Source organism: Rana temporaria, chromosome 2 (genome assembly GCF_905171775.1).
Source record: "Rana temporaria chromosome 2, aRanTem1.1, whole genome shotgun sequence".
NCBI classification, from domain to species: Eukaryota; Metazoa; Chordata; class Amphibia; order Anura; family Ranidae; genus Rana; species Rana temporaria.
Window position 1 is genome coordinate 495,723,890 of NC_053490.1, and position 24,893 is coordinate 495,748,782.

At 42.9% G+C, this 24,893-nt stretch overlaps 1 protein-coding gene across 1 annotated transcript in view; it reads right to left on the reverse strand.

Moving 5' to 3' along the window:
- ADAMTS5 (ADAM metallopeptidase with thrombospondin type 1 motif 5) overlaps nucleotides 1-24,893 on the reverse strand; it is a 180,599-nt gene that overhangs the window by 21,744 nt on the left and 133,962 nt on the right. The window contains exons 4-7 of the mRNA XM_040338840.1: nucleotides 18,698-18,981; nucleotides 15,208-15,391; nucleotides 2,548-2,723; nucleotides 77-252 (exon numbers count right to left, since the gene is read on the reverse strand). Coding sequence (XP_040194774.1) covers nucleotides 77-252; nucleotides 2,548-2,723; nucleotides 15,208-15,391; nucleotides 18,698-18,981 — 820 coding nt within the window. The remainder of the gene's footprint in view (nucleotides 1-76; nucleotides 253-2,547; nucleotides 2,724-15,207; nucleotides 15,392-18,697; nucleotides 18,982-24,893) is intronic.

The window sequence follows — 24,893 nt, forward strand, 5'->3', positions numbered from 1 at the left end:
TAATTCCTGATCTTATGCTACGGTGAACTAAAAAAGAATAAATCACAATTATATTGGATTTACTGCAGTTCCATACCTCTTTGTTGTAAAGGTGCCCATTACTTTAGTACAGCTGGAATTGTCTCCTCCGCACACTCCACATTTGTCAAATTGCAGCTTGGACCCTATAATTCCATCACATCCAGTACGTATACATTTCCCTTTAACACAGACAGAATGGCTATAAGGCCTACATTCAGTGCCATCGGTAACCTATGGGACAAAACACAACGTTATCATTATAGAATGAGGCCTGTCCACTACTGAAGATCCCCCCACCCACTAATAAAAATACATACGTCATTACAATAAATAGTATATTTATTCAGGATTTTTCCAATTGCAATTTTAGACATAAGCCTCGTACACGCACACGGTTTTCTCGGCCAGAAACAGCAAGAAAACTGCTGGCAGAGCTTTCTTGCCGAGTATACCGAGCGTGTGTACGAGGCTTTGAGGTTGCTCGTCAAGAAAACTGCCCAGAATCTTGATGAGAAAAATAAAGAACCTGCTCTCTATTTTCTCGTTGTGATTCTCGTTGTGTTTTCCTGCCGAGAAACCCGAGCGTGTGTATACTTACCTGTCTCCATGGAAACTTGCGCATGCTCGAAATGACTTTGACGCATGCACGGTAGCTTCCTAGGCATAGGTAGAGTGAAGCAAGATGGCGGCAACGGCATCAAATGTGACGAGCACATGCTCGTCGTAGTCGATGACGTCACCGCATTCGAGCCATTCAAAAGAACGGTGGTTCTTTTGAATCGTACTTCTGTACACTCGGCCGGCAAGAAAATCTTGCCAGGAATCTCATCAGGAAAAACAAAGACGAGAATCCGGGCCGTTGTGTACAGGGCTTTAGGAAGAATTTGATGTTACTCATTGTTTAAATCGGCAAATGCTTTAACTGCTTGCTGACCAGCCTCCACAGTTATACGGCGGCAGGTTGGCTTGCCTGCGCGAGAGCCCGTAGCTATACGTCGAAGGTCCCAAAAATGTGTCAAAAGTGTCTGAAGTGTCCGCCATAATGTCGCAGTCCCGAAAAAAAATCGCTGATCGCCGCCATTACTAGTAAAAAAAAAATATTAATAAAAATGCCATAAAAATACCCCCTATTTTGTAAACGTTATAACTTTTGTGAAAACCAATCAATAAACGCTTATTGCGATTTTTTTACGAAAAATATGTAGAAGAATGCGTATCGGCCTAAACTAAGAAAAAAAAGTGTTTTTATATATTTTGGGGGGATATTTATTATAGCAAAAAGTAAAAAAATTTTATTTTTTTTTTACATTTTCGCTCTATTTTTGTTTATAGCGCAAAAACTAAAAACCGCAGAGGTGATCAAATACCACCAAAAGAAAGCTCTATTTGTGGGAAAAATGGACACCAATTTTGTTTGGGAGCCATGTCGCATGACCGCGCAATTGTCAGTTAAATCGACGCAGTGCTGAATCGCAAAAAGTGCTCTGGTCTTTGACCAGCAATATGGTCCGGGGGTTAAGTGGTAAAAGGTATTTTTTTGTCTTTCTTCTGGCTGTCAGCTAAAAGGGTCAGATGCAAGGTGCAGCCAATCAGAATTAATCTTTGAACTAACTGCACAGGACTGAAATGTCACTGCTCAGGTTTACTAAGGTTGCTGCACATTGCACTATTACCTATAAGGCCCCTGACACACGACCGAGTTTCTCGGCAGAATTCAGCCAGAAACTCGATGGGAGCCGTATTCTGCCGAGGAAACCGGTCGTCTGTACACTTTTGGCCGAGGAAACCGACGAGGAACTCGTCGAGCCAAATAGAGAACATGTTCTCTATTTCCTCATTAGTCAATGGGGAAACTTGGCTCGCCGAGATCCTCGGCGGCTTCACAAGGAACTCGACGAGCAAAACGATGTGTTTTGCTCGTCGAGTTTCTCGGACGTGTGTACGGGGCCTAATTCTAAAGCCCCATACACACGGTTGGACTTTTTGACAACAAACTTCTAAATTCCCAGGTTTTAAAAAAATCTAACCGTGTGTACGCTCCATCAGACAAACTTTTTCGGGTTTTCATCAGGCAAATGTTCGCTCTGCAACAGACAAACTTTTTTCCTACGGTGCAAAGTCCTATCGTGTGTACAGAAGTCCATCAGACTTTAGTCCAAAGTACAAACATGAATGCTCTGAACCAATGTTAAAATCAACCAACAATAGCAGAAGTTGACCAAAGGGTGGCGGTAAAGAGCAGAAAAAATCAGAAAAAACACGTGATTTCGTGAAAGTTGGCTGAAAAAGTCCTGCCGTGTGTATGCATACCAAGTTCACGGCCAACGCCCTTCAAACTAAAATCCACGGAAAAGTTCATTGGAAGTCTGATTGTGTGTATGAGGCTTTAGACATAACTGGTGGGGCTGACTGTAGCAACAAAAACATGATAGATGTAATTTTTCTTCCTTTAGAAATGTAAGAATATTAAATCAGGTTTTCATAACTTTTCTGAATATTAAAAAAAGAATACATTAGAACTTTTACCTTTTGGGAAAAGACAACATAATATCCAGTTCCTTTGGCTTGACATATAAGTTTGCAGACATCTCCCGCCTGTATTCCTGCGTACTTAGGAACCCACTCAACATATGTTTTCACACCTTTTGCATCGGTCTGATAACCGTTCCTGGCTTCACACTGCTGCTGCCGGAATGATTTAGCTTCACAAGAAAAAGAAGTGAAAATGTCAGTTTCACAGGATTTTCCACTCTGTTACATACTATATTCCAATCATATAAGAGAACTTATTTATACCTAAAGCTGAACTCCAAGTTCATATCAATAGACACAATTTTTTTTACAGCTCTGCAATCATTAATACATTTTAATATTTTTTTTTTTTTATGTAAGTGCAATAAAACCTTAAATTGCGAGCATAATTTGTTCCGGAAACATGCTTGTAATCCAAAGCACTCTTATATCAAAGAGAATTTTCCCATAAGAAATAATGGAAACTCAACTGATTTGTTCCACAACCATTTATTCATAAATCCTTCAGTTTATAATCCATATAAAAAGATCATAGCAATGTGAAACCATATGTAGCGCCCTGCTCCTGTTGAGTAGGCGCTATTTTGTAAATTTAGTTACCTGAGCTATAGTTTAGCTCAGAGGATTATACCAAATTGTGGGTTTCTGTTCTAGTCCAGCTGTGTTGCACAAGTTCCCCTTGCCTGCAGGTGTCGCTGTCACCGGGAGTCAAGGTTGTAAATGCAATAGGCTGGGTGCCTTCTTCCCAGAAGAAGCCCAGTGGGTGTGGTCAACCCGCTGTGCATTCTGGGGGAAGGGTACTTAAAGAGGAGTTCCACCCTAAAAATGGACCTCCGCTTAACCCACTCCTCGCCCCCTTACATGCCACATTTGGCATGTAATTTTTTTTGGGGGGGGGAGTGGGGGCTTCAGGAGAAGGGGACTTCCTGTCCCACTTCCTCCTTCCACCGAGGGGCTGGAAAGGCGATTAGCTTAATCGCCTTTTCACAGCCCCTCCCTGTAGGCGAGCGCCTGTCCGTTCGCGCATGTGCAGTGGGTGCCCGGCCGTGAAGCCGAAAGCTGTCACTGCCGGGTGCCCACAGTAAGAATGAAGACGCCGGCCGGCGAGGGGGGGCAAGGAGCGGAGCCCCTGTACAAATCATTAGTAAGACCTCATCTGGAATATGCAGTTCAGTTTTGGGCACCAGTTCTCAAAAAGGACATCGGAGAACTGGAGAAAGTGCAGAGAAGGGCAACCAAACTGATAAGAGGCATGGAGGAGCTCAGCTATGAGGAAAGATTAGAGGAACTGAATTTATTCACTCTTGAGAAGAGGAGAATAAGGGGGGATATGATCAACATGTACAAATATATAAGAGGTCCATACAGTGAACTTGGTGTTGAGTTATTCACTTTACGGTCAACACTGAGGACAAGGGGGCACTCTTTACGTCTAGAGGAAAAGAGATTTCACCTCCAAATACGGAAAGGTTTTTTCACAGTAAGAGCTGTGAAAATGTGGAACAGACTCCCTCCAGAGGTGGTTCTGGCCAGCTCAGTAGATTGCTTTAAGAAAGGCCTGGATTCTTTCCTAAATGTACAGAATATAACTTGAGTATTAAGATTTGTAGGTAAAGTTGATCCAGGGTAAATCCGATTGCCTCTCGGGGGATCAGGAAGGAATTTTTTCCCCTGCTGTAGCAAATTGGATCATGCTCTGCTGGTTTTTTTTGCCTTCCTCTGGATCAACTGTGGGAATGGAGTTGGGTGTATGGGATTTTACTGTGTTTTTTAATTTTTGTTTTTTTATTTTTTGTGGTTGAACTGGATGGACTTGTGTCTTTTTTCAACCTGACTAACTATGTAACTATGTAACTATGTAACTATGTCGCTGGAGCCGTGGAGCAGGTAAGTGTCAGTTTATTAAAAGCCAGCAGCTACACTTTTTGTAGCTGCTGACTTTTAATGAACTCAAAAAATGGCTGGAAAACCCCTTTAAGGGACAGACACCGTTCTGGCCGGGTCTTCCGATACTGACCTGATGGCCCTCCTGACCTCAGGGATGCGCTGACAGTATTTTCCGGTCTCGGGGTCTGCTGGCCCGAGGCTCCGCAACTGAGAGTAGGCCCAGGAGTTTCTGGGGCCTACTGGTCCAGAGGTGGTCCTGTGCTGTCTTGCCCGCAGGAAGAAGCTGAGCAATTTGGGACTTAATTGAAGGACGCACCTGGACCAACTTGCCTCACTGTGCTGGCGGCCTGTCTGAAAGATCCTGGCACTGTGAGCTGTGCACTTTCTTTGAAATTTCGCTAATTGTATGCATGGTTACACGATCCTGTGGCAGAGGGCTGTGTAACGACCCAACGACACTCATCAAGTCTGTGGCAGAGACTTTGAATGAGCTTTGCACCGGCTGCTAGGTCAGTGAGAATGAGCCTATCCGGTGGTTGCTAAATCCAGCGTGGAACCGATTTGTCCTCTGGATCTAAGACTGTACCCGTGATCCACAAAGCAAGGTACCTAAATCTTCCCTGTCCCTCTACCCCTCTGTTGGAGAACCTGTTTAATAAAACTCTTGAAGAAAAAGAAACCGAAGTGTTGGTGCGGACATTCTTTTTGAACAACTCTTCAGGAGGGATCCCTAGATCGAGTGTGGTGAACAGTAAGGTAACGGCAGGCCTAAAATTAAACCAACAGCTCCTTCTGGGGTAGTGCTACACATAAAATGTCCAATTTTTTGGGCACATAATTTGTAGGCATACAGATGAGCTCATCAGTATGCTACTTCTCATTTTACTGTCCATTCAAAGGGAGTAGACCTGTAAGTGAAAATGAAACTGCACCAGAGAAAGGTCAGGTCCCTTACCCATCCCTATACTTAGGCCCCTATGAGGAGTGAAATGCGTTGGAAAGTTTGTGTGTCACCAGCTGAACTGTTTGTGCACTATTTTTAATAAATGAGAAGTTGGCTTCTACAGTAAGCGACTCTCTCTTTCTTAGAATTGAGGATTTAGAAGCTATAGGTCCCTTACCCTGACGGACAGGGCTATTTTGTATGGCAGAGCTGTGTAAATATCAAGACATCAATGCTGTGCTGTCTCTTTGGCTATCCCATAGTGCTTTTGAAACCTTTTTTTTTTTTGAATATTAAAACATTATTTATAAGCAAGGCTTGTATTTATATTGCAATAAAAGTCTTAAATCGTTTGTTACCCCAACACATCATATGCCTGATATGTGCATGCTGTACCACATACTTGTATGAGAAAGTATCCTGTTATCTTTGTATTGCTTCCTTTATGTGAAATCCCTGGCGTTTCTGCCAGTCCGTCTGCTATTCTATTAAAAACTGACCACATTAAGCAGGAGAGCACACCATTGTCAGTTCTCTAGCTATGACTAATCCTGACACGCCCCCACTGCACAGCCATTTACTGGGAAGATCAGTGTGATGCTGTCTCCCCCCCTCACACACAAATCTTATGCAGCTGAGAACAGAGGGAATGTGTTCACTTCTAAAAAAGTTAAAGAAGTTATTTATAATGTTTTTATATCTATAAAAAAAATTGTCTTTCATTTCTATTTTAAACTAAATGAGTTGTTTTACAAGGTGATCGTTTACAATCACTCAAGGCCATACAGTGGATGTATTGGGTGCTGAGCCTGCGTAATGACATTCCCAGAACCCACTGCCGCAGCATACAGTCACCCATTGAGATGCATTAGGTGGCAGTGTATAGTAGTACTCCGGGGGCTTGAGTAAAGCCCCCACATCCCCACCGACATGCTCCAAACAATCTGTACGCTGTACGGCCCGGGCTGTGTACATGCAGCCTAATGCCCTATACACACGATCGGCTCATCCTATGAAAACAGACCGATGGATTTTTTTCATCAGATATCCGATGAAGCTGACTTTCATCAGTCTTGCCTACACACCATCAGTTAAAAATCCGATCGTGTCCAACGCGATGACGTAAAACACAACGACGTGCAGAGAAACATGAAGTTCAATGCTTCCGAGCATGCGTTGACTTGATTCTGAGCATGCATGGATTTTTGAAGATGGATTTCCCCACAGACGATTGTTTTTTTCTATCGTTTTTTAAACCATCAACATTTTTTAAAACAGGTTCTATTTTTTTCACCGATGGGAAAAAAACGATGGGGCCCACACACGATCGGTTCGTCCGATGAAAATGGTGCATCGGACCGTTTTCATCAGACGAACCGATCGTGTGTACAGGGCATAAAACGTATAAACCTAAAAAAGTTAGGTCCGTTTTCATTGGATGAGCCGATCGTGTGTACAGGGCATTGACCCTAAACCATTAATGTTTCCCTGTAAGAATTAGCACTTAAGAATTAAGGGCTCTTCGCTGAATAAAGCAGTCAAAGAATAATGCAATTAAGCTGTGGTTGGTAAAAAAAATCTGCTAAATTGCTCAGAAGTCACACCGCATGACTGTAAATTTCCCCAGAGTTACACAAGATAATTTAAAACTTTAAACGAAATGTCATGCGGACATTGTAAACAAGTTGCGTTACTCTTCTTGTTTCATGCTGACCCTCTTGGCTGGAAGCCTATTAATTTGAGCTAATTATACTAAAGCAGGCCTGCACATACCTTCATTTAACATACTAGCACTTAATCTCTCTAGATGAGCTCCTTGTGTCCTTGCTTGAATGCCCACACTTTTATGTCTCTTCCTCCATGCTCCTCTATACACCAAATCTACATCCCAATGGCCTGTGCTGCACTTCTACGGAGCCAATCACTGCGCAGAACAGACTAGTAGGAGTAGGAATTCCCTTTAGGCAGCCCTCCAGAAAATCATTTACATAAGAAAACTCTTATCTCTGATACGGCCTACCGAGTTGCTAATGTAAAAACGAAAATTACCGTTTATCATCGCACCATCATTATTATCAAGAGGATATAACTTTGTTTGCTTTTACCTTTTTTCCATTCTACATCCACTGTTCTGACAATTTAGGAGTGTACGCCTTTCAATAATCCCCCATTGGATATAATCCATTACGTATTTAATTTACAGGAATGAACAAACTTTCATGGTAAAGATCATTTCACTTCCGGATTAATTTTTACTAGTACATGATCAGATGAATAAAGTGAATGATGAGCGCAAAAATAAATGGAATATGCATATACCACATCAATAATGTGAACGATTATGAGATAAAATAAATAAGATCCTCATAAATTGAGGAACTAACACAAAAAACACCAATCACCACTATATTAGTGGCAGCTGAAGTGTGCAATCAAGGGTATTGATACAATGAAATGTCCAAAAATGTGATAAAAAATGAAAGTGTCCCAAGTGACAGCAATGAAGTGATCCGTGTATAGAAACTGGCAGCGATGAAATATATCCAATATAGAATAATATTCACACGGCAGGTGGGCTCACAGAGCGCTTACCTCCCTCACATGGGAAACCAGCATAGAAATCCTCAGATGGGGACGTAACGTAACGTAGACGTAACCGGAAGTGACGCGGCATCTCGTCTGCATTATCGCTGCTTTGTCACTTCACGTTGCTGCATTTTAAGTTTTCATGTTTAAACTATTTTATTCATCTATGGAAGTCTATTAAATTCCGTCTGGAAATACTTCACTATTGGAGCCTTTCTTTTCTTTCAAACCACCTGTGATTGTATGGATACGGAGCGGCCATTTTTGTGAAGCCTGGAACCACACACAGTGAGAAGAACACGTTTCGGGAGAGTGTCCATTGGACTACAGTCGTCCATCGGAGAAGAGAGAAGTTTGCAGGCACCCCATCTGAGGATTTCTATGCTGGTTTCCCATGTGAGGGAGGTAAGCGCTCTGTGAGCCCACCTGCCGTGTGAATATTATTCTATATTGGATATATTTCATCGCTGCCAGTTTCTATACACGGATCACTTCATTGCTGTCACTTGGGACACTTTCATTTTTTATCACATTTTTGGACATTTCATTGTATCAATACCCTTGATTGCACACTTCAGCTGCCACTAATATAGTGGTGATTGGTGTTTTTTGTGTTAGTTCCTCAATTTATGAGGATCTTATTTATTTTATCTCATAATTGTTCACATTATTGATGTGGTATATGCATATTCCATTTATTTTTGCGCTCATCATTCACTTTATTCATCCCAATTTTTTTGTTGTTAGCACAATTTAGATTTGAGCTGCATTAATTTTCTATTATATATTTTGTTAGTATATTTTCTCACCCTCACTTTGTTAGTATTGGCTAGCGCTTTAGTCACCCCCTCTTTTGTTGCTTAGTACATGATCAGAGTTAAGGTTTTTCTTAGCCGGAAGCTAATTTAACAAATAAAAATGTGTTTATTACCATTAAATTTAATATACATTTTTCATCCTCCTTCAATTTTTCCGCTCACTCTGCTCAAAAGCAATTGTTGAATTGGCCCCTTTCACTCATAGATGGTCAAACAAATGTTTCGAAAAGGAGAGTTTTCAAACAGAATTCTACAGGTGTGAAGACACCTAAGGCCGCGTACACACGACCGGTCCATCCGATGAGAATGGTGCGCCGGACCGTTTTCATCGGTTCACCGCTGAAGCAGACTGATAGTCTGATGTGCGTACACACCATCAGTTCAAAAACCGATCGGGTCAGAACGCGGTGACGTAAAACACACGACGCGCTGAAAAAAACGAAGTTCACTGCTTCCAAGCATGCGTCGACTTGATTCTGAGCATGCGCGGGTTTTGAACCGATGCTTTTGTGTACTAACCATCGGTTTGGACCGATGGTCAGCCGTCCATTGGTTCGATTTTAAAGCAAGTTCTCTAATCTTTGTCCGAAGGACAACAGGCCGATGGGCCGTACACACGGACGGTTTGGACCGATGAAACTGAACCTCGGTCCGTTTTCATCGGTTTGGTCCGATGGTGTGTATGCGGCCTTAAAGTTGGCCATAGAGGAAGAGAATTTCAGCCAGCTCCTGATGGATAGGCCCAAATTCTCTCCATAAGTGGCCTTATTGGTTGCATCCCAGCCAACATCCTTCCAATCAAAAAATCAGAGGAGCTGTATGGAAAATTGTCAGTCGAGCAACCCTTGCATCCAATCAAATGAAGGTACTGCATTGTTCTATGTCAGTTGGCGGAGCCGGCTGTCAAAATATAATCATCACTGTTGAAGATTCAGCCATTTGCATTTTGTCCATACAATATGCCTGCAGGCTGAGTGGAGAAAAACTATATGTGTAGGTCCAGCTTACCATTTATGAAAGAAAGACCCACGGGGGGGGGGGGGGGAGTCCAGACTAGGTCCCCATAGATACTATTAGATTTTCTGCAGATTTTTGTCTTCAGATTTACCAGAACCATGTAGTGCAAGGGCCTGTCTGATTGCATACATATTGGAACTGGTTTGACCTTATAGTATATGGTTTTGGTAAATCTGAAGACAAACATCTGCAGAAAATCTAATAGTCTGTATGGTATATTAAGCCAGCCTTAGACAGATTGAATCTCAGCCGGTTCAGCAGGCTGATTGTACTAAAGGAAGCAAAGGAGTGAGGGAAGGATGTGCCAACTAAGGCTTCATGTACACGGGACGTTTTTACAACCTCTCCTGAACAATTTAACTTGACAGATAGTAACCTACGTTTAAGATGTCTGCTTTGCCGGTTTTACATGTCGAGTTTGGCAGCATTTGCATTTAGAAGTGTTTCTAAAAAGAAAAAGTTTTTTAAATAGCCAAAAATTAAAAACGTGGGTTACTACGGTTTTGGCCGCCTTTAGAAGCGTTTGTCGCTTGAAATGCATCTGAACTAATTTTTTTGCTTTCCAAAAAAAGCCTCTAAACTCAACTACCTAGAAACGACTATAAACAACCCTGTGTTAATGTACTGATAAGATAACATAGAGGAGAGTTCAGGAGCAGTTGAAAAATATGCCCAACTGCTCCTAAATGTCCGTTTACCAGCAGCAGTGTACATGAGGCCTAAGTGTAGTATCCCAGTAGGTTTATTATATTAAAAAGGGACCAAAAAGACTTACAAGATGTACATAAATAATGGTCTCATCTGTATGCGAATCTCTTGGCAATCATCCTTGTGCATCCTGTCAGATGGTAATATGGTTCTAGCCACTCGGTGAGAGATGAGACAGCTCCTGGAGCCTCAAGGAGTCAGGAAGTCGCACTGTACCAGCATGGAATGCACTGCAGATATGATATCACCGGAAGGCTACGCGGTCGGAGCATTGGGCTCCTTCTACAGGCCTAGAGGACGCACAAGGATGATTGCCAAAGATCCACATACAGATGAGCCCACTATTTATGAACATCTTGTAAGTCTTTTTGATCCATTTTTTAATGTAATAAACCTACTGGGATCTACACTTAGTCAGCGCGTCCTTCCCTCTCTCCTTTGCTTCCTTTGGTTTATACAGAGCAGTCACAACTCTGAGGACTGCAGCCACAGGTGGTCCCATATAAACCTTTTAAGCATATGCTAATATCACATCCCAGTGATTTCTATGGACTTCCTCTTGACCTGTATCATTTATTTTCTTAGAGCCATTTTTTTTTGGGCTGGACTGTATAACATTATTATATGCGCCAGTATCTTTTACCTTTTATGCTGATTATACTAAAGTAGACGCCAGCAATAATCATCATGCTTTGCTGGCAGGGTAGTCTCCCCACCGGCAAAATACAATAGTGCTGCAAGAGTAATTCCCCCATCTACACTGACTGTATTGATGGAGCAAAAATTGCATAGTTTATGGATTGGCTAAGTTTTAGCAAGAAAACATATACAGAGCTAGAAATAAATGATATTACACTCGCTAATGCCTTGTACACACACACACGGTTTTCCCGGCAGTAAAAGGGGACAACCGAGAACCTACTCGGTAGCTATTTCCCCCTACACACGACCGGGTTTCCCGACAGGAAAACTTCCATGAGAGCTTTGGTCGCGAAACCCGGCCGTGTGTATGCTCTACCGCATGTTTTCTCCATAGGGAAACCACCGGCTTAAAAACTTCTGGGAATCTCAGCGGGAAAAAAAGAGAACATGCTGTCTTTTTTCCGGCCGGGATTCCCGGAGGTTTTCCTGTCGGGAAAACTGCAATGGAGCATACAGATGGCCTGGATTCCTGTCCAAAAGCTCTCATGGCAGTTTTCCTGCCAGGAAAACAGGTCGCGTGTACGAGGCAAAAGTTTTTCGCTCCATTTTTTGATTGTCTGATGAAGAGGGACTTTTTTGTACCCCAAAATAAGCATTGTCTGATTTTAATATACATGTCTTGTGAATAAAATGTACACTGCACACCTCAATTTCGCTTTCCTCCATGAACTGTTAGGCTATCTCAGGGTGTAAGGAAGTCCCCCAAAACATATAGTCACATAAAGAGCCCCTGTCCTGTTCTTTACACCATTACCGTCTAGAGGTGACAGGTTCACTTTAAACACTTTGCTGAATGCTTTAATTTCTATGTTTTTTTTTCCTTATTATTCTGTTTATTCTCTTAAATTTGCAAATTATTATTTTCAGTAAAGCGAATCATTCATGTGTGATGATTCATCATATTATCTGATAGCTGAATTGTGCATCCTTGTAAAACCAACCGTAGACACTAATGGGATTGTACAACATTCTCTATTAATGTTGAGATGTTCCCAGCAGGGCCCTGCTCTCACCGCTGTGATATTAGATCGTGTATCTATAATCTTTCCATCTCACTATGCACATCCCAATTTATAGGAAAAAAAGTAATTTGAAGAATGCATACTGTAAATGTACTTTTATTTATATCATTCATTGATCAGTCCTGACACTCTTATGTAATGGTAAACCAGGCAGTGGTCAACAGCCTGATTAGAACAGATGAAGGCTATTTCTTCTCGACAGAAGCTAAACATGCTGTTGAAAACCATATATGCAAAGTTCCTCAAACACAATAGAAGGCTTTTCAATGCCAACATTCAATGATCTCCTGTGCATGGAGTTGAGTGATAGCATCTTCAGAAGTTGTAAGGATTTAGGCAAGCTTGAATTCTCATTAAAGTAGGACCATAGGCACTTGGATAGAGTAAGGGAAGGGTATAACCCCTGTCTGATTTTTTTTCTGCTGTGTCCCATTGAAGAGATTTTCCTTTCTTTCCCATAGCCAAACAGGAAGTGAAAGCAAATTCCTGCGAAGTAAGGGAATTCCTTGGGGACGCCCGGGTCACCATAACTAGTGTCAATATTGGAAGATTTACCCACTTTTCTGGAGACAACCCAAAATGTACTTTCACTTTCAATGATAATGGTAAACAGGACAAACAGAGCAAACAGAGAGCGTGAATCTCCTTAATGGGGGCACAGACAGCAATAAAAACTAACAAGCGTTCTAATACCTCTGTACTTAATAAGTGTTTCCCTTAATTATACTTTAAGTATGTTAAACCTAGATTTGCTAAACTTTTTAGACTTTGTATCTCTGCCCTAAATCCACTTTATTATTGCCACTATTAACATTATTGTTTTACATGGCCAAATAGTCTGAAGCAACTGTAGGCAGTTTGGAATTGGTGGTTCTGTATGTGCATCTGGCCTTTAGGGTGTAAGGCAATGACTTTCATGGGTTCGCCTACTGTCCTGAAATGAGGACTAATCCTCTTGTTTTTGGGATAGAATGAGACATGTGAATACCTCCTACAAAGAAAGAGGGTCAAACTCCGATGATATCACTGACATGTCCTTTTTTCAATAAAGTAGCAACATAACCCTGCCTAAGGTGACTCCTCATAGAGCATGATTAAGCCCATATGGGTAAAACATGTTATACAGGAGCTGCCCTAGACAATCATTTAATTGCAATTCTCTTTGTTTGTAGCAAGTATGTGGAGAGGGGGTGTGCTCCTGGGATAGGCACCTGGCATCTGCAAAAAAGGAACTGGTACTTCTGTTGAGTGGTGCTTTTAGTTGAGATTTTCATGTGAATACCTTCTTTTTTAAGAAGGCTTTACTCCACTACCCAACGGTTAAAGTGAGGGCTTTTTTTATTCCCTTTAACCATAGCCATAACTGGTAGGATGTACTGTATTACTGATATGCTCTGTCTAAAAGAAGCGATTCTAATTGCTGGGTGCCAAAGGTTGTGATGATTTTAAGAAATCCTGCCCTGCTTGAAGCCTAACTCTTGCTTTATCAGTGCTCTCCTCTCCTGCCTCTGTGTGTTTTGCTTTTGAACAACGTAATTTCATGAGCCCTGAAACACAATCCTCTTTTCCACCCCCTATTCAGTACACACTGGAATGAGATAACCAAACTGTAAGGTAATGGTAGGGTCAGTATACACTTCAAGGGTTGTCCTTCAACAGCCAAAAAGTACAGAGTATCCATCACCAAGCAAGGCTCATTTATGGCAGCAGTGGAATATTCAGGAGCCACTCTTCTCCAAGGTAGCATATACTCTCGGCATTGCCGAGTACCCCCATGAACAGGAGAAAGAACAGAGGGGGGCATCTAATGAAGTATTTTTCAATTAAATGCATCAGTTGCATGCATGTGTAATAATGTGTTTTGAATAGTATGTGACACTTGTTTTCATTGGTTATTTTAATAAAAATACTACTAGAAGGTATATCCCCCTCTCTTATTTCTATTGTTCATTGGGGTACTCTGTTATGCCTGTGATAAATGTTTTCTGCGCCACTCTCTGCATCATTGTATGTGAGTGCAGGACCTTAGGTTGATAACCCTATAGGGGCCAATACCATGACAGCCTGCACTCACAGGTTGTCCTCGACCCTCTGGGCTGAAATTTTGCTGAGAATCATTCATCCTGGAAATATGAGTATATCTATTTGCAAGTAGGAATTATTGTGGTGCTTGTGAAGAGAAGGTCAGTATTACAGTCTAAGCTCCTTTTTTTTATTGTAATGCAGCCTGAATAAAAAGCACAAAAATCAGCACAGGGGACATAACTTAAAGTCAGTAGAATGTATCCCTTGTGCTAATGCTTCTATTAGGATTAAATCCTCCTCCGGCCATGCTCCCACCGTCATAATAATCTTGTGTGGCAGGGGTTTAAGAGCTAGGGGGCTGTCATCAAGAGTGCCTGACTATGCCCGCCCTTTCTGCCCAGCTCTCTGACATTTATAGATACAGTATCTATGAATGGAGGGGGTGACCTATCAATCATGCACCTGTCTTCCCTTTTTAGATGCTTTTCACTTCACTGCACCGGAGGATTACTGCAGCGGGCTGAAGCGGAATCAGCAGAAGGAACACAGTACTGACTGTAAACTATATCCCTTGTGCTGATTTTTTTGTGTTTATTTAGGCTGCACTTAGGCTTTAAGCACATGTTGATGGACTTCTTTTTAATTGTACCCACAGATGGTCTTTAATTTCAGGCACAATCCCTGCAAATATTTCAGCTTTTGAATGTGGCACCTAGATTTTAGGTAATAACACTAACTTAACTAAAAAAAATGACTTCATGACCTTTGAAGGATTTCATAAGATGGATATTTTATCAATGTGCCTGATGTTCTTCTTTAAATGTATTGTAATTCTAAAATGTTTATTTATTAACAAGGTAAAAAAAAATATTTCTTGTCTAAACAACCTGCAATTATGTTTGGTATCCCCCCATAAACAGAAGACATAATAAAGGCTATTGCTTACCATTAGATGGACAAGAATTAACATTGCACGACCGGTTGATTGCACGCTTCCCTGTGCAGTATCTTCCGCTGTTTCTTGGGGCAGGATCATTACAGTGACGATAAGCAAATTGCACTCCTCCTCCACATGTACGGGAACACTGGCCCCATGGTCCCCAGGACCCCCAGTTTCCATGACTGGAAATCTGCATTACAAAAGGTTGATAAAACTAGAACCTTCAAGCCAACAGAACAGTAGATGCAAAAAAATATGTATTTCCAGGCCCAATGCATACAAAAAAAAGGTGTTGGTACCTATAATAACCAACTGGATTCTCCATTTACAGTAGCAATTTAGGTCATCAACTAACCACACAGTTGGAATACATATATGTATACGTTTATAGCTCTCATTTCTCCACCTTCAGAAAATTTGAGAAATTATAAGATGTTTCCAACTTACAATCTGACCTAGATGCAGTTTGATAGGATAACTACAATGTTTAATGTTGACAAATGTAAAGTTGTGCTTTTTGAGGACATCAAACCGAGGGGGAGTACATCTGAGTGAATCAACCATACAATAGATTATAGATCATAGAGATTCTTGCCCCTGTGCAAACCATTTTTAAGAACTCACCTATTATTAGTGTAGCTACCTCTACCTTTAGGTAGGTGCCAAGTGTAGGGTTTTGTGTTAGCTGCCAGCGCAGGTAAATTTAAGCAGGCCTATGCTGCAAGCTAGGCCTGTTTGTTTTTGATCTGGGGACAGGGGAGTGGTTTAGGGTAGTAGTAAGTGACTGACATGTACTTCAGCTCTTGGGTACCTCCTCTGTTTCCAGTGGAGAATGTTCTGGAAGTGTCAGGGCTGAGTGCTGGAGTGACATGGGGTACATGTGAGGAGCTCTGACCAATCCCCATCTAGGATTGGCAGGGGACAGGCCTCCTACATATACCCACAGTCAGCCTGCTGGGGGAGGAGTTGTCGGCTGGGTGAACTGAAGGACGGAGTGCTAGACTGTCATGCTGGAGGAACACCCCTATCTGGGGGGGGGGTTAAATCTGGTGGAGGAGCTCGGGGGCTGGGAGGGAGCCTCTCCTTACATGGTCATGGAGAGGTGTCCTGAAACAGGAGCTAGGAGAGGCAGTTGGTCCGCACGTCCAGAGTAAATCCTTGAGGAAGGATGCAGGGAAGGTGTCGGTGAGTGGAAGCACAGTGAGAGATCTGGAAGAGGCATGCTAGAAGAGCTGGGTGCAGAGCCAGAGGGAGAGACTGTGGAGTGTGTGTCAAGTTGATGCAGACATGGGGATGGGCAGGATTTGCAAATCCGACTGCTGGGATCAATAGTCCATCACCATTAAATCTAATAAAATGACCAGTTGTCGCCATGAGGGGTGCTGCAGGCCCCAGGCCTTCAACAGTTTCATCTTCTACTTAAACTGGGACTGATTCCGAGTGAGGCCTAGTCATATCTGATGGCGTGACAGAAATATTAAGACTGTGACAGGAGGAGATGTTCTGAGGTAAAAGTCTGTTAAGCTGTGTGCAGGAGGAAGAGAAGTCCTGAGGTAAATGTCTGTCAAGTTTAGTGTCAACCATCTTGTCTTATTTCAAGAGTGTGACGCACTCATTTCTATATCTCATCTGAAGAAGTGTAATGCATCTATTGCTATAACATTTCAATTATTAATTTGTTTCTATGGGCATCCCATATCCCTTCCCCAACCAAGTCCAATCCCCTAATAAAATAACAAAAACAAGCAAAATACTATTCATTGGCTAAAGGAGTTTAGCTAATGGATGTCTGGCAGCAGGGTGAAATGTGTGAATGTAGTAATTCGCAACAACCACACGCTACATTTCAACTAAAATGTTTTGGCTTTGGATTCACTTTAACAAAGTCTGAGAATGAAGAAAAGGTAGAAAACAGGTCGCAGGTATATAAATGGGAAAAAACACTGGCCTCATACACAATGGGCATCAAAAGCGCTGCCTTTAAGGGTGTTTTTCTTTTTATTCTGCCTCTAAATGCACTCCATGTTAGCCTATGGGGTTGATTTACTTAAACTGGAGCTATGGTGCAGCTCTGCATAGAAACCAATCAGCTTCCATTTTTTTTTGTCAAAGTTTATTTGAAGTTAGAAACTACCATGCACAGCTGCACCAGATTTTGGGCGGGATCCACAGACGAAGTACGCCGGCGTATCTACTGATACGCCGGTGTACATTCAAATTTCCCGCGTCGTATCGTTGTTTTGAATCCTCAAAACAAGATACGACGGCTTCTGGGTTAGATCCGACAGGTGTACGTCTTCGTACGCCTTCGGATCTAAGATGCAATACTTCGGCGTCTGCTGGGTGGCGTTTTCCGTGTTGGGTATGCAAATTAGCGATTTACGACGATCCACGAAGGTACGCGCAGCCGTCGCCTGTAGTCGGCTTTTTCCGGCGTATAGTTAAAGCTGGTATTTTGCGGCGTATAGGTAGACTTGCCATGTTAAGTATGGCCGTCGTTCCCGCGTCGAAATTTGATTTTCTTTTTTTTGCGTAAGTCGTCCGTGAATAGGGATGGACGTAACTCACGTCTAAGTTAAAAAAATGACGTCCTAGCGAAGTCATTTAGCGCAATGCACGTCGGGAAATTTCAGGACGACGCATGCACAGTTCTTTCGGCGCAGGGACGCGCTTCATTTAAATGAAACCCGCCCCCAACCCGCCCAATTTCAAATCCCCCGACAGAAATACACTATGCCGCCGTAACTTACGGCGCGAACTCGCTGAGGATTCAAAAATGTGCCAGGTAAGGTACGGCGGCGTAGTGTATCTCTGAGGCCCCGTACACACGACGAGGAACTCGACGTGCCAAACACATCGAGTTCCTCATCGAGTTCAGTGTGGAAGCCGCCGAGGAGCTCGGCGGGCCGACTTTCCTCATTGAACAACGAGGAAATAGAGAACATGTTCTCTTTTCGGCCCGACGAGTTCCTCGACGGGTTCCTCGCTGAAAAGTGTACACACGACCGAGTTTCTCGGCAGAATCCAGCTCCGACCGAGTTTCTGGCTGAATTCTGCCGAGAAACTCGGTCGTGTGTACGGGGCCTGATACGCTGCGCCGTTCTACATCTATGTGGATCTGGCCCTTAGTGTCTATGCACAGGAAGCAGCAGAATTTAAAGGCAAAAAAAAAACCAAACATTACTTGCGTATTTGGGAAAGGAGCGTTTCGGCAGAAAAAACACTGGATAAGCCTAAACACATTTAAACGCTAGGTGCAGTTTGTGCTTGAGCGTTCATTCATTACAATGGCCAGAATAAATTAATATTCTGGCCAATGGAATGAATGAGTGCCCAAACACTTGAAGCACATACACGCACCTAAATGCTTTTGCAAAGCATGGTTTTAGGCGCATTGTTTATGCAGCCCTTCTCCTGCCAGGAGAAAAGAGCAGTCAGAAGAGCTGGGCAAATGCCCAGTTTGCATGAGGCCTGAATAGGACAAAATAATACATACCGAGTAGAACTTCTTTTTGGTTTTATCAACGCACTTCCCATTCAGACATATTCTCCCTTTTCCACAAGGTGTTCCCTCTACCGCAGGCAGCTTCTTGGTTAAACACACCATCTGACCTTGACGAACAACCGCACACCATAGACGTGAGCAGACATCCATCCCAGGACACACGGTATATGTCGGCCCAAAGGCAAGTTTGCATTGACGAACAGCATCATAACTCTGTCCGGGAAGCTCCTCTGGTCCCAGAATCTGATTTCTCGGTTGATCTAGCAGACAGTTTCCTGCAATACAGATCATAAAAAGGTTAGACAAGAGGACACACACTTATGTCTGGCCTTATATGGCTTTATTTTCCTTAGGGCCTATTTAGACTATGTGCAGTAACACTTATGCATTAACGTAACAGGGTTGATTTACTAAAGGCAAATAGAACATCTCCTTCCTACCCTAGCTCTACAGTGGACAGAAGGCCCCTCTGGTTTTGATAAAGAGTACCAACACCTACATTATGACCCCTACTCTTTCTAAATACTGCAAATCACAATCTAGAAATGGTGAGATTCAATTTCAAACCACCCAGAATTGTTTTCCTCCTTTACAGACATCGTGGATGTACGGGGCTTATTTCATGGGGTCAGCATATACCGGTATGTATCTTAAAGACCCACAAAAACACAATGTGAAGTTCAGCAGGTCTGCAAAACAGCAAAGTCTTTTCTTTATCTGTAATAAAAAAAGGAAATGGTCCTGCCAAAGGATAGTGCTGCATTTAAAACACTAGTAATAGATGCCAGGGGAACTTTAAGCAATAGATGTATTTTTATTGAGAACAAGAAATCAGAGTACGATCCCTTTGCCAAAAAGATTGAAATCAATAAGCAGACTTAGTATAGTCATATACAACATTCAATATTAAAATCCTGCTATGGGAATATGCTTGTCTTAATGCTTTCCATATCCTTGGCTGTAGAAAAGTCTTTTTTTTTTTTTAAGTGGGTTTTATGACTGTCAGCAATTTTAAACTGAGCAGAAAAAAGAAAAGGTACAATAACAAACTCCCCCGTGGAATTCAGAAAAGCTCTGATGACTCCTAAAGAATGCCATTTGGCTAGGGTCCACTGGGACTATAACACTTGTGCCCTTGTGCCCGCTGCTGGCATTGTAAAGCAGACCCTACTTTCCAAACGAGTAGCCGGTATTATGGAGAAATGCTAGTGTGTAAACCGGAACATTAAAACAGACTGTTTGGTGGAGTATAAAAGGCCGACATGAAAACAGAGTGCTGTAATTTCCAAAACAGAATTGCTCTGACCTCATCTAGCCTCTGACTCTGTTTAAGAATTCAGCATTTCTTCCAAGTGCCTTTATCAATCGGTATTTTCACAGTTACACTGGCAAGCAGAACCCTTTCAAGGGGGAAACCTTAGCTCCGTCAATAAATCATGTTACTTCAATGAAGTCCAGCTTTAAAGGACCCCTGCACTTTTTTATAGTGAATATTTTTTTTTTTTTGCATATGGTCAGGTTTACTGTCTACCTAAGATGACAAACAACGCTCACCTGGGAAGGAAGTTCATATATATCCCCTAAATCCTAGGATAAAAAGAGGGACACAATAGGCCTGGAAAATTAGGCAATGGCATCACCACCCTATCACCAATACAAATTAAAGTGGTTGTAAAGGCAGAAGTCTTTTTTTTTTTTATTTTAATGAACTCTATGCATTAAGATATAAAGCCTTCTTTATGCAGCAGCCCCCCCTGATACTTACCTGAACCCATCTCTATACAGTGATGCTGCTTGAGAGACTCGGCTGCCCAGGACTTTCTCTCCTGATTGGCTGAGACATACAGCGGCCACCATTGTCTCTCGCTGCTGTCATCCAAAGTCAGCGGCTCCTTGTCTAAATGGACACATGGAGCTGCGGCTCGGCTCAGGTGCCCCCATAGAAAGCTGCTTGCTGTGGGGGCACTCAACAGGATGGAGGGCCCGGGAGTGCCGAAGAGGGACTCGGGAAGAGGAGGATCTGGGCTTGTCTGTGCAAGTCCCTTGCACAGAGCAGGTAAGTATAACATGTTTGTTATTTGAAAAAAAAATATGAGATTTTACAATCACTTTACAGTGATTGTAAAAGTTCACTTTTTTTAAAATTAAAAATAACAAACATATCTATACTTAACTGCTCTGTGCAAGGGTTTTGCACAGAGCAGTTGCTCCTCTTCTGGTGTGCCCCGCTGGCGCTTCAGGCCCCTAATCTTTATTGGGTGCCCCCACAGAAAGCTTTCCCTAGGGCAGTGGTTCTCAAAATGGGGGTCGGGACCCCCTCGGGGGTCGAATGACGATTTGCCAGGGGTCACCAAATCCTGGACTGTTCCTAAAAACCGGACCGCTCTCCCAGCCTTTTTGCAGCCACCCATTCAGTTCACGGCATGGCTGGGGGGCAGAGAATAGAGGTCAGCTGACTGGTGAGGAATGTGAAGTGAAAGGGGCTGGAGGAGACCCCATCTGCTGAGTTCGGCATAGGTGCCACTGCTGCAAGACACTACAAAGTTGGAGACACAGTGAAAAAACACTACCTGTGATTATAGTTGCCATTAAAAGTCCCCACTACAGTTCTCAGATCAGCAGATGACCTTGATCAAGAGCACCTAAGTTGGCTGATCAGCACTGCCACTCATCCCAACTCCCCGTCAAACACTGCCACTCATCCCAACTCCCCGCCAGCACTGCCACTCATCCCAACTCCCCGCCAACACTGCCACTCATCCCAACTCCCCGCCAGCACTGCCACTCATCCCAACTCCCCGCCAGCTCTGCCACTGAATCCCACCCCCTACCAGCAATGGCACTCATCCCATTCCCCCCACCACCCCACCAAGGAGTACGAGAAGGAATAAAAATAGAGAATACATGGAAAGGAGAGGAAAAGAGGGGGAGGAACAAAGAAAAAGAATAAGAGAAAGAACAAGAAACACGGCTAGAGAGAGGGATGGAGGGAAAAAACAGGAAATTACGATATAGAGAAATAATAGGGAAAGAAAGGAGAACAAAGAGTGGTACATCCTAAAATGTACCATAAGGGTTTTTTATACTGTATGAGTGGAAGGGACTCGGGGAGCACTAAATGTCCATGGGTTAAAGGTGCTGACAACCCACGGTACAAAAAATAGTTTCTGTTTGGGGTCCCCACAACAATTTGGGACACGTTACCAAGGAGTCACGGTATTGGAAAGGTTGAGAACCACTGCCCTAGGGGCATCCGTGCGGGCGCGCTCCCGAATCCCACTGCTACAGACAGTGGGACTCGTCTCCGCCCCCATGCCACTGGATTGACAACAGTGGGAGCCAATGCTGCTATCATTCTGTCCAATAAGGAGAAAGACATTGGCTGAAACCACTGGGCTTGTGCACATCGCTGTATCGGATCAGGCTCAGGTAAGAAAAATGGGGGCTCTGGGGGTAGCTGCAGCAAAGAAGGTTTTTCACGTTGTTGCATAGAATGCATTAAGGTGAAAAACCTTGAGACTTTACAATGACTTTAATGCCCAAGAATATGGGTCAGATTGACCACTAGGCACAGGTACACGAACAAAGAGGTGGCATTTTTCTGTATAATAATTGGACCCATCTCTCTATTTTTTCTTTCATTAGTAAGAACAGTCATCTCATTTAAGGTTATTTACACAATGGGGTTTATTTACTAAAGGCAAAGAGTCTGTGCACTATGCAAGTGCAGATGCTCCACAGCTTAGTAAATGAGCAGAAGCTCTGTTGACTTCCATCATCCAATCATGTGCAAGTGCACTTTGCAAAGTGCGCAGTCTATCTGCCTTTAGTAAATCTACCTGATGGGCTTTTATGGAATTGAGTTTAGGAGCTTTGAAAAAAAAAAACGCCAAAAGCTCCAAAAACTGAAGTTTAGGAGCTGCCAGTGTAGGCTAGTGTATATGAAGCCTTAGGAGGGTGGGAGCAGCTGTAATTATAATGTGCAGTGATGCATAGCATCCTCATACATTTTGGCAGAACTACCCTTTAGTTAGCCCTCCTCTTCCCAACAGCTCTGTATGTACTCCCCATCTTCATTACATTGCAGATATTGGGCCAGATTCACAAAGAGATATGACGGCGTATCTCCTGATACGCCGTTGTATCTCTGAGATCCGACGGTCGGATCTATGCGACTGATTCATAAGAATCAGTTCCGCATAGATCTCCCTTAGATCCGACTGGTGTAAGTGACTTACACCGTCGGATCTTGGGCTGCAATCTTCCGCTGTCCGCTAGGTGGCGTTTCGTGTTTTACTCGCGACGAATATGCAAATGAGGAGATACGCCGATTCAGAAACGACCGCCCGCTCGTTGCTTTTTTTTTTACGGCTTTTTCCGGCGGATAGTTACCCCTGCTATATGAGGGGTAGCTAATGTTAAGTATGGCCATCGTTCCCGCGCCGAGTTTTGAATTTTTACGTTGTTTGCGTAAGTCGGACGCTAATACGGATGGCCGTAATTTACGTTAACCCTGAAAACAATGACGTCCTAGCGACGTCATTTGGAGCATGCGCACTGTGAAATTTCGCCGGCGGCGCATGCGCAGTTAAATCGGCGCGGGGACGCGCCTGATTTAAATTGTACACTTCCCCTAGCTGCGGAATTTGAATTCCGCCGTGGGAGTTACGATCCGCCGGCGCAAGTTTGGAGGTAAGTGCTTTGTGAATACTGCACTAGCCTCGCAAAATTGCGCCGGCGGATCGTAAATCACATAGATTACGCTAATCTATGTGAATCTAGCCCATTGTCTTCTTCTCCAGCACCTCTTCTGCTTCCAACTTTCTCATTCTTTGGCCACTGGGTGTCACTGATGATTAAACTCCTTCATAGTTACACCAGAGTTATATTATACAGCCACCTGGTTCCATTCTCAGCACCTTCCATATACTGCAGGCAGTGCACACCATAAAAAAAAGTTTGGAGAAACAGTTTTTTTGGCAAAGATTTATAACAGAGAGTAGGATATAGCTATCTTCTTTACACTCCACAGAACTATGCACACTGTGGCCTGCATTGTACAGGCCTTTCATAAAATGCATGACGCGGATGTGGAGCATCCAGTAGTTCATGGAGTTCTGTCTGCTTAATGCAGCGAAGAGAGCTTTCTGATTGAAGGTGAGCATTCGACTTTGACAGTTCAAATGACAAGACTCTTCTAACAGCTTTTTATTTTTATTTTTTTTACGCTCCCGTTCATTTTTATTGAGCCATTTTATGGTAGTAAAATGCAATGCACATTTGTAAAGCACATCAATGTGCTTTATTAATGTGTAAAAGCTTTTTTTAAGTAGGGGGGTGGCTGTTTTATGGTCATGTTATTATTATTATTATTATATTGGATTTATATAGAGCCTACAGTTTGCGCAGCGCTTTACAACATTACAGCAGACAGTACAGTTATAATACAATTCGACACAGGAGGAATTGGAGGGCCCTGCTCATTAGAGCTTACAGTCTAGGAGGGAGGCTCAAGTGATACAAAGGGAAATAACTGTGGGGGATGAGCTGATGAAGAAAATATAAGTGCAGTTGTTGGGCAGGGTAGGCTTCTCCGAAGAGAAAAGTTTTCAGGGATCACCTAAAGGTAGATCGATTTGCACATAGTCTGACTGGGGGTAGGGTATATCAGAGGATGGGAGAGGCTTGGGAGAAGTCCTGGAGAGGAATATGGGAGGAAGTGATGAGAGAGCAGGAGGTCTTGGGAGGAACGAAGAGGACGATTAAGTTGGTATTTTGAGACTAGGCTAGTGATGTAGATGGGCGCAGAGTTGTGGATGGCTTTGTAACTTATTGTTAGTATTTTGAATTCAATTCCTACTTTTTCTACTTTTTAAATGTCTCTACATCCTAGGATTTTTTGGGGGGCTTTGAGTTCTACTTTAAAATGTTAAAGCTTATGTAAAATTTTAGGGCCAGATTCACAAAAGAGATACGACGGCGTATCTCCTGATACGCCGTCGTATCTCTGAGATACGTTTGTCGTATCTATGCGCCTGATTCATAGAATCAGTTTACGCATAGATAGCCCTAAGATCTGACAGGTGTAAGTGACTTACACTGTCGGATCTTAGGCTGCAATTCTAGGCCGGCCGCTAGGTGGCGATTCCATTGCGGTCGGCGTAGAATATGCAAATGACTAGTTACG